At 51.0% G+C, this 17,484-nt stretch overlaps 1 protein-coding gene across 1 annotated transcript in view; it reads left to right on the top strand.

Annotated features, from left to right (window-relative positions):
* CDC42BPB (CDC42 binding protein kinase beta) overlaps positions 1-17,484 on the top strand; it is a 113,246-nt gene that overhangs the window by 66,887 nt on the left and 28,875 nt on the right. Inside the window, exons 13-22 of the mRNA XM_043489373.1 lie at positions 260-502; positions 2,526-2,636; positions 3,607-3,851; positions 3,999-4,104; positions 4,482-4,606; positions 4,979-5,084; positions 10,269-10,417; positions 12,113-12,207; positions 13,999-14,078; positions 17,145-17,234. Coding sequence (XP_043345308.1) covers positions 260-502; positions 2,526-2,636; positions 3,607-3,851; positions 3,999-4,104; positions 4,482-4,606; positions 4,979-5,084; positions 10,269-10,417; positions 12,113-12,207; positions 13,999-14,078; positions 17,145-17,234 — 1,350 coding nt within the window. The remainder of the gene's footprint in view (positions 1-259; positions 503-2,525; positions 2,637-3,606; positions 3,852-3,998; positions 4,105-4,481; positions 4,607-4,978; positions 5,085-10,268; positions 10,418-12,112; positions 12,208-13,998; positions 14,079-17,144; positions 17,235-17,484) is intronic.

Genomic DNA, 17,484 nt, shown 5'->3' with positions numbered 1-17,484 from the left:
TGTGATGACACGGGAGAGGTCGGGACTCCCGCGGCAGACAAGCCTGGGTGCCTCACGGGGGCTCCCTGGGCCCAGGTGGCCTTCAGGCTGTGCTGGGGCCGGCCGAGGGCCTTCCCAGGAGCTCAGTTTTCGGGGCCGAGGCTGCAGCCTTTCACCAGCATTTGCTGTCACTTCAGCCCCTCGCCACAGCAACAGGTGACGCTCCTCACCTTCGGTCCTTGTTAGGCAAACGTAACAGCCTGTAACTCTCTGTGTTCAGCAACTGATCGAGGCTTCTGAGCGGTTGAAGTCCCAGGCCCGGGAGCTGAAAGACGCCCACCAGCAGCGGAAGCTGGCCCTGCAGGAGTTCTCAGAGCTCAACGAGCGCATGGCCGAGCTGCGCTCCCAGAAGCAGAAGGTGTCGCGGCAGCTGCGGGACCGGGAGGAGGAGGTGGAGGCGGCCATGCAGAAGATCGACGCGCTGCGGCAGGACGTCCGCAGGGCCGACAAGGGCCGGAAGGAGGTAGCGTCTCGGGGTGTCGGGGCTGTGTTGATGGGGCACCTGGAGGGTCCCCATAAGGTGGCTTTGAGAGCTCAGGTTGCATCCCGTAAATCACTGGAAAGTTAAATGGATCTTAAATTTCATGTGAAGCCAAGTAAGTTGCTCTGCCAAGTGTTTCCCTTGTGGTTCTCAGCCCTTCATACATATTTGTGAAATTATTAAAACAGGTCCCTGTAGTAGTAAAATTTTAAAGTAAGGTAGAGGGCTTTGTGCACAAGAAGTACCATAGAAACACACCATGATGTGACGTGGCCTGGCTTCCGAGAACTGAAGGCTAGAAGCGGGTGGAGGGCCAGTCTCAGCCCAGCTCACCTCAGGGCAGCGTCCTGAGACTGACTCTAGGACCCTTGACACACAGAAGGTCACCAAGGCCCTAGAGAGCTTTTGTGTATGTGGTTATGGGCCTTAATGTTTAACAACTTAGGAGTTAAAACTGAAAAATGTTCAACATAATCACAGACTGATTCAGTTTGGTTCATTTCAGTCGCTCAGTCGTACCTGACTCTCTGCGACCCCATGGACTGCAGCACGCCAGGCTTCCCTATCCATCACCAACTCCAAGAACTTGCTCAAACTCATTCCATCGAGTTGGTGATACCATCCAGCCATCTCATCCTCTGTCATCCCCTTCTCTCGCCTTCACTCTTTCCCAGCATCAGGGTCTTTTCCAAGGAGTCAGTACTTCCCATCAGGTGGCCAAAGTATTGGAGCTTCAGCTTCAGCATCAGTCCTTCCAATGAATGTTCAGGTCTGATCTCCTTGAGGATGGACTGGTTGGATCTCCTTGCAGTCCAAGGGACTCTCAAGAGTCTTCTCCAACACCACAGTTCAAAAGCATCCATTCTTCAGTGCTCAGCCTTCTTTATGATCCAACTCACATCCATACACGACTACTGGAAAAACCATAGCTTTGACTAGATAGACCTTTGTCAGTAAAAGAATGTCTCTTGCTTTTTAATATGCTGTCTAGGTTCGTCATAGCTTTTTTTCCAGGGAACAAGCATCCTTTAATTTCATGGCTGCAGTCACCATCTGCAGTGATTTTAGAGCCCAAGAAAATAAAAGTCTGTCACTGTTTCCATTGTTTCCCCATCTATTTGCTATGAAGTGATGGGACTGGATGCCATGATCATTTTTGTGCATTTCTTTAATGTCTGATTTAGTAAAAAGCACCCAGGTTCTCATATGTGTTCTTGTTGTCTGTAGTGATAACCTTTTCTGTATAATTTACATGAAGAAAACCCAATTTCTAAGATAGGGAATTAGAGGAGGAAGGCGTTGCAGACCTTCAGGGCCTCAGGACCCCACTTGGAGAGCTGCTGTCCTAGATGGTTCCATATGTTCTGCTCTTAACAGGCAGCATATTTCCTGCAAGGCTTCCTGTAAATTTCTGTTGGGGTTCCCTCAGTAAGCTGCCAGGAGGACCTGGAAGTACCTGCTCTGTTCCATGCATGTTCAGGGCTCTTAGTCCTTTGGCCTCAAGATGCCTGTGTTTTCTCCTTGGACAGTTGGTTCTGCAGCCCCAGGACATTGTGTCAATCACAGCCACCTGCAGCCCTCTTCACTGAACTCCTCTTGGGCACAGCCCTTCGGTTCTGGGGGTGGGCCCGGGGCGCTCAGCCTGAGGCGGGATCATGGTGCACAGACCTCATTACCCTCCACGCTTGTGTGTGTTTGGAATCTCCCATTTGGACAATGAAGCTGTGTTCTGCAGGCATCAGAAGTCCCTGTTTTCACGAACTTGTATCTTTTCTTGAAATTTAGTTTCACTGTATCAGTTTAAATTAGAATTTAAGCTAACCAGCCATTCCAGTTAAGTCCGAAGTGTATTTCTCAGCCGTTAACTTGTGATGGAATCTGAGGAAGCGTGAAGAATCAGGAAGCTTTCTGGAGGCTTGGTTCCCTGGAACTTGCCCGCCCGGGAGGGCTCCAGCCGCAGCGGGCCCAGCGGGTGGCAGTAAGCAGCACTGTTCTCCCTCCTCAGCTGGAGGCACAGCTGGAGGACGCGGTGGCCGAGGCCTCCAAGGAGCGCAAGCTTCGGGAGCACAGCGAGAACTTCTCCAAGCAAGTGGAGAGCGAGCTCGAGGCCCTCAAGGTAGTGCCGCGCGTCTCTCGCCGAGGGAGCGGGGCCGGGCCGGGGTCCTTGGGGCCGCTGGGTGGGAGCCCCAGGAGCCCAGCCTGGAAGGTCGTGGGAGTTTTCCCTTTTCAGAACCAGATCCTTCACTTGACCTCCTAGAGCCAGCCCTCGTACACCAACCCCTCTTGCTTTCTCTGTGCCTTGGTCTGTGAATTCAGTGCAGGTCATTCTGGAAGGGCTCCTCACAGCCCAGGTCCTGCTGGTCGTCCGCAGAGGGATGGGGAGGGCTGTAGGCGCTCCTTGTTAGCTGGGAGACCTCAGGGACGGGCCTCCACTTCCTGAGCCTGTCTCCTCATCTGTGAAGTGGAGACGGCGGTCTCCTCTCCCTCACAGCTGGCCCTTCGCCTGGACTTGGCGCCGTGACCGCGTCTCCCTGTCCCTCTCTTCGCCTCTGTAGTCTGCCCTCTCCAGGCAGCTTGTTACTCCAGAGTCGGAGCCCGTCAGGTCTCTGCTGGCCGCTGATGGCTTCCCATGGCTCTCGAATAATCCCAACCCCTCCCTCCAGCCTCCCCAACGCCCTCCTGTTCTCCAGCCTCTTGCAGCTGACCCCCCACCCTGCTCTCCTCACCTCCCTCACCCCCACGCTCAAGACCTTCCTAGCCTGACAACTCACTGCCCACGTCACCACCCGTGACAGCAGAGGCCGTGTGACCCTGTTAGCAGGATGTACCTGACACACAGCCCTCCAGACCGCACAAGGAGACCTTGAGGGCCATTCACGGCAGAGTGTGAGGCAGGGCCTCAGCGTCCCAGGCAAATCTGGACTCACCCTTTCCAGGGCAGAACGCCCCCACCCCCCGCAAAGCCCGCCCTGCAGCCCTGGGAAGGATCAGTGCCCACTGTGGGGAGCCCTTACTGTGTCTGCTGAGGGCCGGGTGAGGCGGGGCCCTCGAAGAGGAGTGTGATCTGTCCCAACCTTTGTTCTCAGATGAAGCAGGGGGGCCGCGGGCCAGGTGCCACCCTAGAACATCAGCAGGAGATTTCCAAGATAAAATCTGAGCTGGAGAAGAAGGTCCTGTTTTATGAAGAGGAGCTGGTGAGACGCGAGGCCTCCCACGTGCTGGAGGTGAAGAACGTGAAGAAGGAGGTGCACGACTCCGAGAGCCAGCAGCTGGCCCTGCAGAAGGAGGTGATGGTGCTGAAGGACAAGCTGGAGAAGTCCAGGCGAGAGCGGTGAGTGCGCGGCGCGGGGGCGGGGGCGGGGCGGTACGCGGGCGGGGCCGGAGCGGGCCTGGGCGGGGCCGGAGCGGCCGGGCGGGGCCGGGGGAGGCGGGAGCGCTCGCCCGCGGGGGGGCCCCTGATGCCTGTCTGCGTCCTCAGGCACAGCGAGATGGAGGAGGCTGTGGGCACCGTCAGGGACAAGTATGAGCGGGAGAGGGCGATGCTGTTCGAGGAGAACAAGAAGTTAACTGCCGAGAACGAGAAGGTGCTTGAAGGGATCTGAGCTGTAGCTCTCTGGAAGCTGTCATTCTTTTCACTCTTGAGTCTTAGAAGTTGGGTGTTTTAAGTAACTTAATTTCTAAATGATGGAATATGTTTGCTCTTTAAAGGGGGATGTGTTCATCTAGTTACAAGCTGCTGATTACCTGAAACCACTAGCTCTGATCACTTTGACACTCACATTTGTATTGAAACGGGGCTTAAGTTATCTATGGCCAGGAACCCCACATTGGAAGTTAGGTTGGCAAACCCTCATGATGGGGAAAGAAAATGTGAAGACCGTTCGAAAGAGCCTGCAGTTTGCAGTGCTGACATCACATGTAAACGAGTAATGAGTCGTGTGTCCCGACTGTTTCCCTCCAGCTGTGTTCCTTTGTGGATAAGCTCACGGCTCAGAATAGGCAGCTGGAGGACGAGCTGCAGGATCTGGCAGCCAAGAAGGAGTCGGTCGCCCACTGGGAGGCGCAGATCGCGGAAATCATCCAGTGGTACGTGCCCACGCCCTGTCACGGTTCCCCAGCTGCCGCCCCCGCCTTCACACCTCACACTGCTCCTCTGTGGCTCTGTACCCAGCTTGCCTCCCTCTCCCCCAAATCGGTAATGTCTGGGGGCCGCAGTTCGGTCCAGTGATCGTGAGATGGGACTGCAGGTGGGAGGCAGCACACCCATGTGGTGTGGGTTGGGCTGGCCCCTGCGTGCGGAGCCGGAGCAGAGCTTCTGGGAGCCCGGAGAGGGAGCTGGGACTGTCCTGACCAGGAGTCGGTGGTCACAGTGCCTGGGGTGGCATGGTGCTGAGCCTCCGTGTCTTGAGGAGGGACAGCAGGCAGTGCTCGCTCACAGGACGGCCCTTTCCCCTCTAGGGTCAGCGATGAGAAGGACGCCCGGGGCTACCTGCAGGCCCTGGCCTCTAAGATGACCGAAGAGCTCGAGACGCTGCGGAGCTCCAGCCTGGGGTCAAGAACACTGGTAGGTCTGGGTCTGGAAGCCGCATTTGTGTTGCTGTGTGGCTGTCAGTGGCTCCTCCTTGACGTGAGTTCAGTGATGCGAGAGGCTCCTGTGAGGCCTGCGTCTTTGTTTTTATTTAATAGTTTATGGTTGTGTGGGGTCTTTGTCGCGGTGCAGGCTGCTGTCTCGTTGTGCTGCGTGGCTTCTCGTTGTGGCGGGTCTCCTGTGGGGCCCGGGCTTAGCCGCTCTGCGGCAGGTGGGGTCTTCCCAGACCAGGGGTCAAAGCCGCGTCCCCTGCATTGGCAGGTGGATTCTTCACCACCCGCAGCCAGCACCTTGTCAGTTGTCAGGGATCACAGGTTGCTTCACCACCACACACTTGTTCAGCAAATCCCTGTTAGCAGGCTTAAGTTAGGACGGGACTCCGCCCTTGGAGAGGGCGCTTGGTTAGTGTGATGATCCGTTGTCCGGTGGCCTGTGTGACTCTGCGAGCCCGGAGTGCGGCCAGCACCAGGCTGGTGGTGCTGGTCCCTCTCTTCTCCTCGGTCCCCCTGGTTAAACATGCACGTGTGGCTTACCTTGTGAGAATCGCAGGGTGCGAGTGCCGGGAAGCTTCGTTAGAATCCCAGCTAGAATTAAACCTCGTGGGCCCACGGTTTCATTCCGTGTTCTCCTGGTTTGAGGCAGGGGCCGGGGAGACTGAGCTGCCTGTCCCAGCACACAGAGCCCGCAGCACACCTGGCCCGTAGACGCGGAACCTCGGGAGTCCATCCCGGACGGGTTCTAGTACATCCTCACCTCTCGCTCTTCTCATGCTTCCATCATTAAAACACAATACTTTGGAAAACATTGATGGTTCATAATCTTATTGAAGGAAAAAAAACAACTGTGTTCTTTGTGATTGGAAAATATATTTATGTTTATAAACACCAATTAGAGTAAGCAATTTATGTTTTTCATTTCTACTTTTTTCTTCCCATTGTGTTTGCAAATTCACTGGTACTTAGAAAACTTCATTTATATACATTTTGTGCACAAACTTCATAAAAGATGAAAGAATATTATCATAGCTTATAGCAAAATGGAATTGTTGAGATTCTTATTGCAAAATATTGTATGGACAGTTCTTTGAGTCTAAGGACTAACTTGATGAGAAAATATTTCCTTTCATTCTTCAGTTCATTTCAGTCGCTCAGTTGTGTCAACTCTGCAACCCCATGGACTGCAGCACGCCAGGCCTCCCTGTCCATCACCAACTCCTGGAGTTTACCCAGATTCATGTCCATTGAGTCGGTGATACCATCCAACCATCTCATCCTCTCTTGTCCCCTTCTCCTCCTGCCTTCGATCTTTCCCAGCATCAGGGTCTTTTCCAAGGAGTCAGTTCTTCCCATCAGGTGGCCAAAGTGTTGGAGTTTCAGCTTCAGCATCAGTCCTTCCAATGAACACCCAGGACTGATCTCCTTTAGGATGGACTGGTTGGATCTCCTTGCAGTCCAAGGGACTCTCAAGAGTCTTCTCCAACACCACAGTTCAAAAGCATCAATTCTTCGGTGCTCAGCTTTCTTTATAGTCCAAGTCCTACATCCATACATGACCACTGGAAAAACCATAGCCTTGACTAGATGGACCTTTGTTGGCTAAGTAATTCCCTGCTTTTTAATATGCTGTCTAGGATGGTCATAACTTTCCTTCAGAGGAGTCAGCATCTTTTAATTTCGTGGCTACAGTCACCATCTACAGTGATTTTGGAGCCCAAAAAAGTAAAGTGTGCCACTGTTTCCCCATCTATTTGTCAAGAAGTGATGGGACCGGATGCCATGATCTTAGTTTTCTGAATGTTGAGCTTTAAGCCAACTTTTTCACTTTCCTCTTTCACTTTCATCAAGAGGCTCTTTAGTTCTTCTTTGCTTTCTGCCATAAGGGTGGTGTCATCTGCGTATCTGAGGTTATCAATATTTCTCTTGGCAATCTTGATTCCAACTTGTGCTTCATCCAGCCCAGCATTTCTCATGATGTACTCTGCATAGAAGTTAAATAAGCAGGGTGACAATATACAGCCTTGACATACTCCTTTTGCTATTTGAAACCAGTCTGTTGTTCTATGACCAGTTCTAACTGTTGCTTCCTGACCTGCATACAGGTTTCTCAAGAGGCAGGTCAGGTGGTCTGGTACTCCCATCTCTTGAAGAATTTCTCACAGTTTATTGTGATCCACACAGTCAAAGGCTTTGGCATAGTCAATAAAGCAGAAATAGATGTTTTTTTCTGGAATTCTCTTGCTTTTTCGGTGATTAAGCGGATGTTGGCAATTTGGTCTCTGGTTCCTTTGCCTTTTCTAAAACCAGCTTGAACATCTGGAAGTTCACGGTTCACATACTGTTGAAGCCTGGCTTGGAGAATTTTGAGCATTACTTTATTAGCATATGAGATGAGTGCAGTTGTGCAGTGGTTTGAACATTCTTCGGCATTGATTTTCTTTGGGATTGGAATAAAAACTGACCTTTTCCAGTCCTGTGGCCACTGCTGAGTTTTCCAAATTTGCTGGCATATTGAGTGCAGCACTTTCACAGCATCATCTTTTAGGATTTGAAATAGCTCAACTGAAATTCGATCACGTCCACTAGCTTTGTTCATAGTCATGCTTCCTAAGGCCCACTTGACTTCACATTCCAGGATGTCTGGCTCTAGGTGAGTGATCACACCATCGTGATTATCTGGGTCGTGAAGATCTTTTTTTGTACAGTTCTTCTGTGTATTCTTGCCACCTCTTCTTAATGTCTTCTGCTTCTGTTAGGTCCATACCATTTCTGTCCTTGATTGAGCCCATCTTTGCATGAAATGTTCCCTTGCTCTCTCTGATTTTCTTGAGATCTCTAATCTTTCCTATTCTATTGTTTTCCTCTATTTCTTTGCACTGATCATTGAGGAAGGCTTTCTTATCTCTCCTGGCTATTCTTTGGAACTCTGCATTCAGATGGGTACATCTTTCTTTTTCTCCTTTGTTTTTCACTTCTCTTCTTTTCACGGCTATTTGTAAGGCCTCCTCAGACAGCCATTTCGCTTTTTTGCATTTCTTTTTCTTGGGGGTGGTCTTGATCCCTGTCTCCTGTACAGTGTCATGAACCTTCATCCATAGTTCATCAGGCACTCTATCAGATCTAGTTCCTTAAATCTATTTCCCACTTCCACTGTATAATCATAAGGGGTTTGATTTAGGTATTACCTGAATGATCTAGTGGTTTTCCCTACGTTTTTCAATTTTAAGTCTGAATTTGGCAGTAAGGAGTTCATGATCTGAGCCACAGTCAGCTCCCAGTCTTGTTTTTGCTGACTGTATAGAGCTTCTCCATCTTTGGCTGCAAAGAATATTATCAATCTGATTTTGGTGTTGACCATCTGGTGATGTCCATGTGCAAAGTCTTCTCTTGTGTTGTTGGAAGAGGGTGTTTGCTATGACCAGTGTGTTCTCTTGGCAAGACTCTATGAGCCTTTGCCCTGCTTTATTCTGTACTCCAAGGCCAAATTGCCTGTTACTCCAGGTGTTTCTTGACTTCCTACTTTTGCATTCCAGTCCCCTATAATGAAAAGGATATCTTTTTTGGGTGTTAGTTCTAAAAGGTCTTGTAGGTCTTCATAGAACCATTCAACTTCAGCTTGTTTAGCATTACTGGTCGGGGCATAGACTTGAATTACTGTGATATTGAATGGTTTGCCTTGGAAACGAACAGAGATCATTCTGTTGTTTTGAGATTGCATCCAAGTACTGCATTTTGGAGTCTTTTGTTGACTATGATGGTTACTCCATTTCTTCTAAGGGATTCTTGCAGTAGTAGACACCATGGTCATCTGAATTAAATTCACCCATTCCAGTCCATTTTAGTTCGCTGATTCCTAAAATGTCGACGTTCGTTCACTCCTGCCATCTCCTGTTTGACCACTTCTGATTTACCTTCATTCATGGACCTAACATTCCAGGTTCCTATGCAATATTGCTCTTTATAGCATCAGACTTTACTTCCATCACCAGTCACATCCACAACTGGTTGTTGTTTTTGCTTTGGCTCTGTCTCTTCATTCTCTCTGGAATTATTTCTCCACTCTTCTCCAGTAGCATATTGGGCACCTACCGACCTGGGGAGTTCATCTTCCAGTGTCCTATCTTTCTGCCTTTTCATACTGTTCATGGGGTTCTCAAGGCAAGAATACTGAAGTGGTTTGCCATTCCCTTCCCCAGTGGACCACATTTTGTCAGAATGCTCTTGGGTGGCCCTGCACGGCATGGCTCATAGTTTCATTGAGTTAGACGAGGCTGTGGTCCATGTGATCAGATTGGTTAGTTTTCTGTGATTGTGGTTTATGTCTGTCTGCCCTCTCATGCCCTCTCATGCCCTCTCTCAGCACCCTACCGTCTTACTGGGGTTTCTCTGACCTTGGATGTGGGGTATCTCCTCTTGGTCGCTCGCCGCTCCATCCTTAGAAGTGTGTTTGAGCCTCCTCGTGGCTGGTCCCTCTGTAACCACTCGGTGGCACCCCACTCTGCTCCTCCTCACCCTGCCCCCCACCCCCGCCGTCTCCTGGCTGTCTCCCTCACTTAGCTTTCTCCTCTTTCCTCCTAGATAGGAAAAATGAAAAATTCTTAACTGTTTTCAATGAAAACTTAAATAAAAATCTACCAAGACAGTCTCTCCAGATTTCTGTTATACTCTTGAAAGTCAGTGAAATACATCTGGCATCTCAATAAGAAAGAATGCTGTCCTCAACTAGTTTATTTCACTGTAGCTTCATCCTTCAGTTCATCCCATCACTCTTCCTTTTTCTTATTATTTTAGTCTTTTAATGATGTAATTACTAAGATGATAACCTGGCACGATGTTTCAAGATGTATGAAAATAAGAGTAACTGGGACCCTAGAATATAGCTTAACTTGGTAAAAGAGTGTAGTGGAGCCATGTAGAGAAATTACCCTGTCAGGTCAGTTTAATTTTTAAGAAAGTAAATTTTATTCTTTAGAAGACCTCTAAGAAAGAAGTCACAAAATACCAAAACTAAAATTGGGTCCCATGGACAACATCCAAGAGTTAATATTTAAACATAATAAAGTCTTAAGATTCAGTGAAGATAAATTACCTGTTAGCATTAATGTTGTTCAAGGAGTGAGTTGGTTCAGAATGTGTTTTTTAACATCTGAAACCACCTCTGCAGGACCCCCTCTGGAAAGTTCGCCGCAGTCAGAAGCTGGACATGTCTGCACGGCTGGAACTGCAGTCGGCCCTGGAGGCAGAGATCCGGGCCAAACAGCTCGTCCAGGAGGAGCTGAGGAAGGTCAAGGACGTGAACCTCTCCTTTGAAAGGTGCCTGCCAACCCGGGGCTGTTGGGACGCGCAGAGCGAGTTTTTGACGCTCGGTGCTCAGGCCTGGGGCACGGGTGTGCGCATGCAGGGTGTTCAGGACTGAATGGGCGTGTGTGAGTCTGCAGTTGTGAAGCGTCTGTGTCTCTTTCTGAGTGTGAGTGGGGTGCTTGCTGCCCTGAACTGGGTGACAGGACCCACATGTCTGTGGACACCTCTCTGGCCTTCCTGTCCACCTCAGGCCTGTCCACTTCTTCAGCTTAGCTTTTTTCTTTAAAAGCTAAAATCAGCGCACTAAAATATTCAGAATTTTTTCCCCACCTTCAAGCAGTCATAGAAAACACTGACAAGGCAGTGAATTCAGCAAACGTTTGATTAGAGCCCACCGTCTGCAGGTTCTGTTTTGTTCCCTCAGGATCTGTAATGAGCTGCAGCCTTAGGAAAGCCGGGCCACCTTGCCTGCGGTGGACCTGTCCACGTGGGTGGCTAAGCTCTGACATGTCATCATGGGGGGGGGGGCGGGGGGAGACCTGGAAGTGCTGGTGACACTAACAGTCAGTTAGGGGCTGAAAAACTGATCATGGTAACAGCTGCTATTTAACACACTGCCTCTGTGCTTGGAGCTGCCGTGATACCGTTATTCTATGAAAGCACATGACCCTTCCAGCATCCCTGAGAGGCAAGCGCGTGTACCACCCCCCACTTCACGCAGGGGGGATGAGGGGCGGCGGTGAGCCAGTTCTCCTGGCGTCACCATGGTCAGCACAGGGCTCTGAGCGAGGGCTGTGCCACTCGCCTCCCCGCCGGGGCCCGGCTCTGGCCCCTCCTTGCAGCACTGGGAGCAGAGGCCCCGCTGCTCGGGCAGTGGTGTGGCCCTTTGGTGCAGCCCGCTGTCACGCTCATTTCGGGGAAGACACTCAGGGGTCTGACAGCTGAGTAATTGAGCCGCGTGTCCTCAGAGGAAGCATTTAGAAAGAGATGGGGACCGTCGGGGACTCCATTAGGGCCTCGTGAGATATACTTTGTAAACTGTAACTTTTAAAGTGAAGATCGTGTATGATCCATAACGCAGTGAGTGGCAGCTGATGCCGAGAGTGGGCTTGAGTGTCTGTCCAGTGGGTCTGGGTGCTTTCCCAGACCCCTGGGATAAACACTGTGCCCACCCCCCGCCCCGCCCCAGCACTTACAGATACACACATACACACACACACACCCCCAGGTTCTTTCCCAGACCCCTGGGATAAACACTGCGCAACCCACCCCCCCCACCCTGCCCCCCACCCCAGCACTTACACACACGCAGATACACACATACACACACACACACCCAGGTGCTTTCCCAGATACCTGGGATAACCCCCCCCCACACACACACACACACAGATACACACATACACACACCCAGGTGCTTTCCCAGACACCTGGGATATCCCCCCCACACACACACACACACACACAGATACACACATACACACACCCAGGTGCTTTCCCAGACACCTGGGATAACCCCACACACACACACACACAGATACAGACACACACACACCCGGCTGCTTTCCCAGACACCTGGGATAAACCACCACCACCACCACCCCACCCACCCACACAGATACACCCTACTACCTACCTTGACACTCTGAGCCAGCACAGAGATGACCTGAGCTCAGGGCACTTAAAGCCTTTTATTTTGTATTTTAGCAAACTAAAAGATTCTGAAGCCAAAAACAGAGAACTACTAGAAGAAATGGAAATTTTGAAGAAGAAGATGGAAGAAAAGTTTAGAGCAGATACTGGTAAATTAGGATCATAAGCTTCTGAATTGTTTACATATAAAGCTTTTTTAATGAATTGGTTCTATTTTAGATTTAATTTCTTTTAATTTTAATGGTTTTTAGTTCTATAAGGAAAGCACTTACCCTAATCCCAAAGCCCAAATTCTGAAATAGGGTATGTCCAAAGATGCCTTCCCAAAAAGGTAGTCACAGTTTTCGGTGTATTCTTCCTTTGTTCCATCGTGAACATATAAAGCAGGTTCCTGTGTCTGTATCATTGGGCCTCACAGAGGCCTGCCCTGCTCTGTGCTCGGGCGAGGCCACGGCGCTTGCCTGGCCCAGGTCCTTTGTGCAGCCGGCCCGGCATGGCGCCCGCTGGGCGTCCTGCTGCTCCGGTCCCCAGCCGCGGGGCATGCCGCGTGTGTGTGGCATTTGCTGCGGGGCTGCTGGTGGAGGGTGAGCATGTGCACACTCAGGCTCAGCCGTGCTGGGTCTGGGTTCTGCTCCTGGGCTGTGGGTTTGTGTCCCCCGCACCGGGCAGGCGAGGGTCCCTGCCCTGCAGCCTTGCCCGCCAGGGACGACCTCGCTCGGAGTGGGTGAGATGGGGCACCACCTTCATGTTTCTTACGAGCGAGGCTGCACATCTTTTCATGTGTTTGAGGGCAGTTTGTACCTCACTCTGTGGTTTATAGATACGTATTTTCTACCCAGTTTTAAAAGTTCAGATTGTGGCTCTTTTTTAATCTTAGAAGCTGTTTATATATTGAGGACTAGAGTCTTGTTTGACAAAAGTTGCAGATGTTTTTCTTAGCTTGTCTTTTTACTTTGCTTTTTCCTTTTCACTTTTGTCTGTTCTTGGCTGTGCTGGGCCTTCACTGCTGCACGGGCTTCCCGTTTCTGTGGCGTCTCTTGCTGCGGAACATGGGTTCCGGGGCGCGCGGGCTTCCCTTGTTGCGGCCCCTGGGCTCGAGCACAGAGCGCGGTAGTCATGGCACACAGACTTGATTGCCCCTCGACCAGTGGGATCTTCTTGGATCGGGGATCACACCCAGGCCTTTTGCGTTGGCAGGCAGATTCTTTACCACTGGCCACCAGAGAGGCCCCCTGTTTTTTTGGTTTTTTTTGCCAAGCATTTGGTGTTTTTTTGGTTACTGTTTTCATTTTGTTTCGTTATTTTAATTTTTGTGTGTCAGATTTGTTCGTTTTTTCCCTTTTTTTAAGTCATAGGGAAATATTCCCCAAATCCCCAGTTGTTCAAGTAATTGGCCCATGTTTTTTTCAGATACTTCTAAGGCTTCATTTTTAAAATTTAGATTACTGATCCACTGGAAAGTTACTGTGATATACAGTTTGAGGAGGACCCATTCTGCCTTTTTTCTGAGACTTGTTAGTTGTCTGATGCCAGTTATTAAAAAGTTCCTCTCAGTACTGACTTCAGATGTCAGTCTCACCACAGATGAGATGAGTTGTCATGGGGGCTGGGGGCTGTTTCTGGGTTTCTACCCTGTTCACTGTCCCTGGGCAGGACCCATGCTTCTAATTAGAACATGTGCTTCAGTGAATCTGCGTTAGTATTTGGTAGGTCTCCTCCCCTCCCACCCCCTCATTTTTAGAGTCTTCCCAGGTGCTCTTCCTTGGTTACTCCAGATGTCCAGCTCTGGGGCAAGTCTAATGGTATTTTTAGTGTAATCACGTCAGATTTATCAGTTCACTTACAGAGAATTGCTGTCTTCATGATACTGAGTCTTCTCATAAAACTTAAGAAATAGTCTTAAATTTTGTACCTTGACAAGTCTCGTTTTATTCTTACAGGACTCAAACTTCCAGATTTTCAGGATTCTATCTTTGAGTATTTCAACACTGCACCTCTTGCACATGATCTGACATTTAGAGTAAGTATTTTTTTAAGTGACAAATGAATTTATGATAAATTAGAAATATTGATAGTTTAATATGGTTTGGCTACTTGTGATCACAAACATACCAGTAAGTTAACATGTGACAGTTATCTCAACTGTTGACCAGGGATGCTGAATGTGTGAGGTTTGAGATGGTTAAGGTGCGTGAAGTGTACCCGAAGAAGTGTTCCCACTTCCTCAAATCACATGGGGTGAAGGAAGTACTCGGCACCTTCAGGGAAGAGACCCCCGCCATCCCCCGCCTGGGTAGCGAGTGTTTCAGGCAGTTTTTAAAACACACATTCTCCCCCTGCAGCCGGTCACGTTACCCTTACAGTGGCTTCTGTGTGGACTCGCCGATGGATGGAGTGGGTGGTAGGGAAGAACAGCCCGGCTCCGGGCCCCCTATTGAGGTCCTGGTGATGCAGCTCAGCGCCTCCACTCGGGGGTGACCGAACCGGAGGCGGCCAGAGCCCCCGTGGCGCAGGAAGCAGCTCCTGGGAGCAGTTGGCCCATCCTCCTCGGCCACTGAGGCTCTTCACAGCACCCGTTGGAGGTGGGGCAGTCGGTCCGTCTTCCTCCAAACTGCAGGGTGGACCCTTCCTGGCCACCCCGAGACAAGCCAGTGAACATAGTGATGGCAAGTCTCACTAACGGGACCTCTGGTGTGTTTGTCATTGCTTTTGTTTGCCTTTTACCAGAAACTTTAAACCTGCAGGAAGGCTGAAAGTAACACAGTGAACATACACATGCCTCTCGCCTGGCATTCTGCCCATTGCTCTCCCTGTGTGTACACATGGAGCTTTTTGAGCGTGAGTTGCAGGCATCATGACCCCCGGACCCCAGACTCTCTGGTGCTTCCTTCCTGAGGCCACTGAGCACAGTGCGGCCGCCCGCGGGGACGGTGTGCACAGCTGCCGCCCCTCTGCCCAGGAGCCAGCGCCTCTCTGGTCCCCTTCCGTCTGGACCCGCGCCCCCACCACCCCCCGCTTCTATAACCCTGATATTTTCGTAGTGTCCAGATCAGTTGTCTTATAGATTGTCCTCCACTCTTCCTCTTGATTAGACATGGGTTGGACGTTATGACGTGAACTCTGTACCGGAGATGGTGTGTTCCCGCGAGTGGAGGCCGCCTGGCTCAGCACGGGGGACGCTAAGCTTCTTGGCCCTCAGGTGGACGTGGCGTCTGCGGACCTGCCCCAGCGGGACGCAGGAGGCACCAGTGGTCATCCGCGGGTTAGCGGGCCACTGTGGTCCTAGCCTAGACCAGTGGTTACAAAACCCAAGCAGAGCTGTGCTGCTCACAGCGTTCTGGGCACCCACCTATTTACCTGCACCTGTCAAGGGGTTTTGTATTGAATTTGTGATACCGCCTTTTCCCTTAAGTCCTCAGTTTTTAAGAAGCAAATACATATAACTGTTCACGTTGGCGGCTCTTCCAGGCACCCGCTGCTGGTCAGCCCTGTGCCTCCTCCCAGCGCCACAGAGCCAGGCAGACTCCCAAGAGGCTGAGACTCGGGTCGTTGACAGGATGGGGTGGCCAGAAGGCAGTGGCTTTTCTCTAGAACTGGTGGACGGTAGCAGTCCCTGGGCCAGGTGGTTTCTAGCACGTCCCTTTGCCGCCGGGGGCGGCCAGAGGAGCAGGCTGCGCGTGATCGCTAGACCCCATCCCCTGTAGCCAGCACTCCTGCCGTTTTTCACATTTAATTTTCATCCCTCACTACCCCGTGACTTAACTAGGAAGAACAGTTACTGATGAAACTCCTTGGTCAGAGTCAGATGTGTTAGGAGGGTTTGCAGACCTGAGAATCTTCTGATAAAAGCTCGTGGTCTGCTTTCCCCATGTGAAGCTGTAGTTTATACTAAAATGTTGGCCACAGCACTGAATCAGCAGATTTTCCTGGAGGTTTGTATCGGGTGCGAATGATGGTTTTCACTCCTCCCGTCTGTCACAGTGGAGGGCTCTGTCTCCTCCCGCGGGTCGTCTCTGCCAGCCTCTTGGAAAGAAGTCAGTCACTGCCAGCGTCGGGCCCGCCCTCTTTGCCTCCAAGTGCGGACCCCTCCCCCATCCCATCTGCATCCTTTTGATTAGTTGTCTAGCTAAATGAAACTAGTGAGGCTGTTCCTCGGCTACAGTTAAATTACGAAATGCTCTTTTGCCCTTCGTTTATCTGAAAATGCAGCTCTAACTCACTTATATACGTTGTTTATGGGGGAAAGTTGCTTGTATTTGTGGCTGATTGATCTGGCCTTTCCCTTACGAGTTTGCTTACAGATTCACATATCGCAGTACGTAGTCATGCATGTGTTTCTGTGTGCACCCTGCCTGCCCGGGTGAATTTGGCTCCTTAGGCAGCAGCCTGACTAATTCAAGCCATTGGAAAATGCTTCTTGGATGTGGTTTGATGGGATTTCGGTGTGGAACTACCTGCCCAGCCACCCTGGGTCACCTGTTGATGAGGCTACATAAATTGTGTGCGTTCGTAAAACATAGTTGCTGGTGACGAGGGAACATTCGAGTCGGGAGCAGTCCTGAGGTCATCTGTAGGTGGTTTTAGAATGCTGCTTTAGCTTCAGCTTGTGAAAGTAATTTGAGAGTCTTGAATTCTTAGAACCAAGCATTGCTTCCCTGTGTCATGGAACTTAGAGGGAAATTCCTCCTTCTGGTCATAGGTCCACAGCCCTTTTTGATGTTAGAATTTATTCTCGGTCCCAGAAATGAGGTTCTGGAGCGCATGGCCACTTCAGCTTAGGACTCTTGGGTGTAGAGTGGGTCACGGCCTGTGAGCTCAGAGGGCAGGCGGGCCAGGCTGCGGTTGGAGGGTGAGGCCTTGGTGGTAACCCTGCCTCACAGTCGCCCCCCACCCCAGGACGCTGAGGGCAGTGGTCTCGGGAAGGCAAGACAGTTGTGAGTGAGGTGGGGTCCATGGTGGGACATTGCAGGACTGAGTCTGGACTGGGACCCCAGGCCCCCAGTGAAACGCACTTTTTAAATGAAGAACGTGCAGTTAGCTTCTGACTTCCCTTATCCCCACAGTGTTTCTCTGCCTTTGTTTCCAGACCAGCTCCACTAGTGAGCAAGAAACACAAGCTCCAAAGCCAGAGGCGTCCTTAGCGGTTTCTGTGACCACAGGCGCAGAGCCGCAGGAGGTGAGCATCGCCCCGTCAACCCCGGAGAGGCGGGATCTGCCCCCCCGCCCCGTGTCTGTGCGCCTTGCGGACCCTCGCAGAAGCTACCTTGACAGCTGTCCCTCTGAGGCTGGCTCATTTGAGAATTCCTGTCGGGGCCTCAGCCTGCCCAGGGTGGCTCCACGGCTGTCCCGACAGCACGGTATATCAAGACCGCAGAACCGTTCCTGCTAATCAGTGTGCTGAGTGAGGGGCGTGCTGAGCTGGACGC

The sequence above is a fragment of the Cervus canadensis genome, chromosome 17, assembly GCF_019320065.1.
Source record: "Cervus canadensis isolate Bull #8, Minnesota chromosome 17, ASM1932006v1, whole genome shotgun sequence".
In the NCBI taxonomy this organism is placed as follows: Eukaryota; Metazoa; Chordata; class Mammalia; order Artiodactyla; family Cervidae; genus Cervus; species Cervus canadensis.
This window is presented reverse-complemented; position numbering and strand designations above follow the sequence as displayed.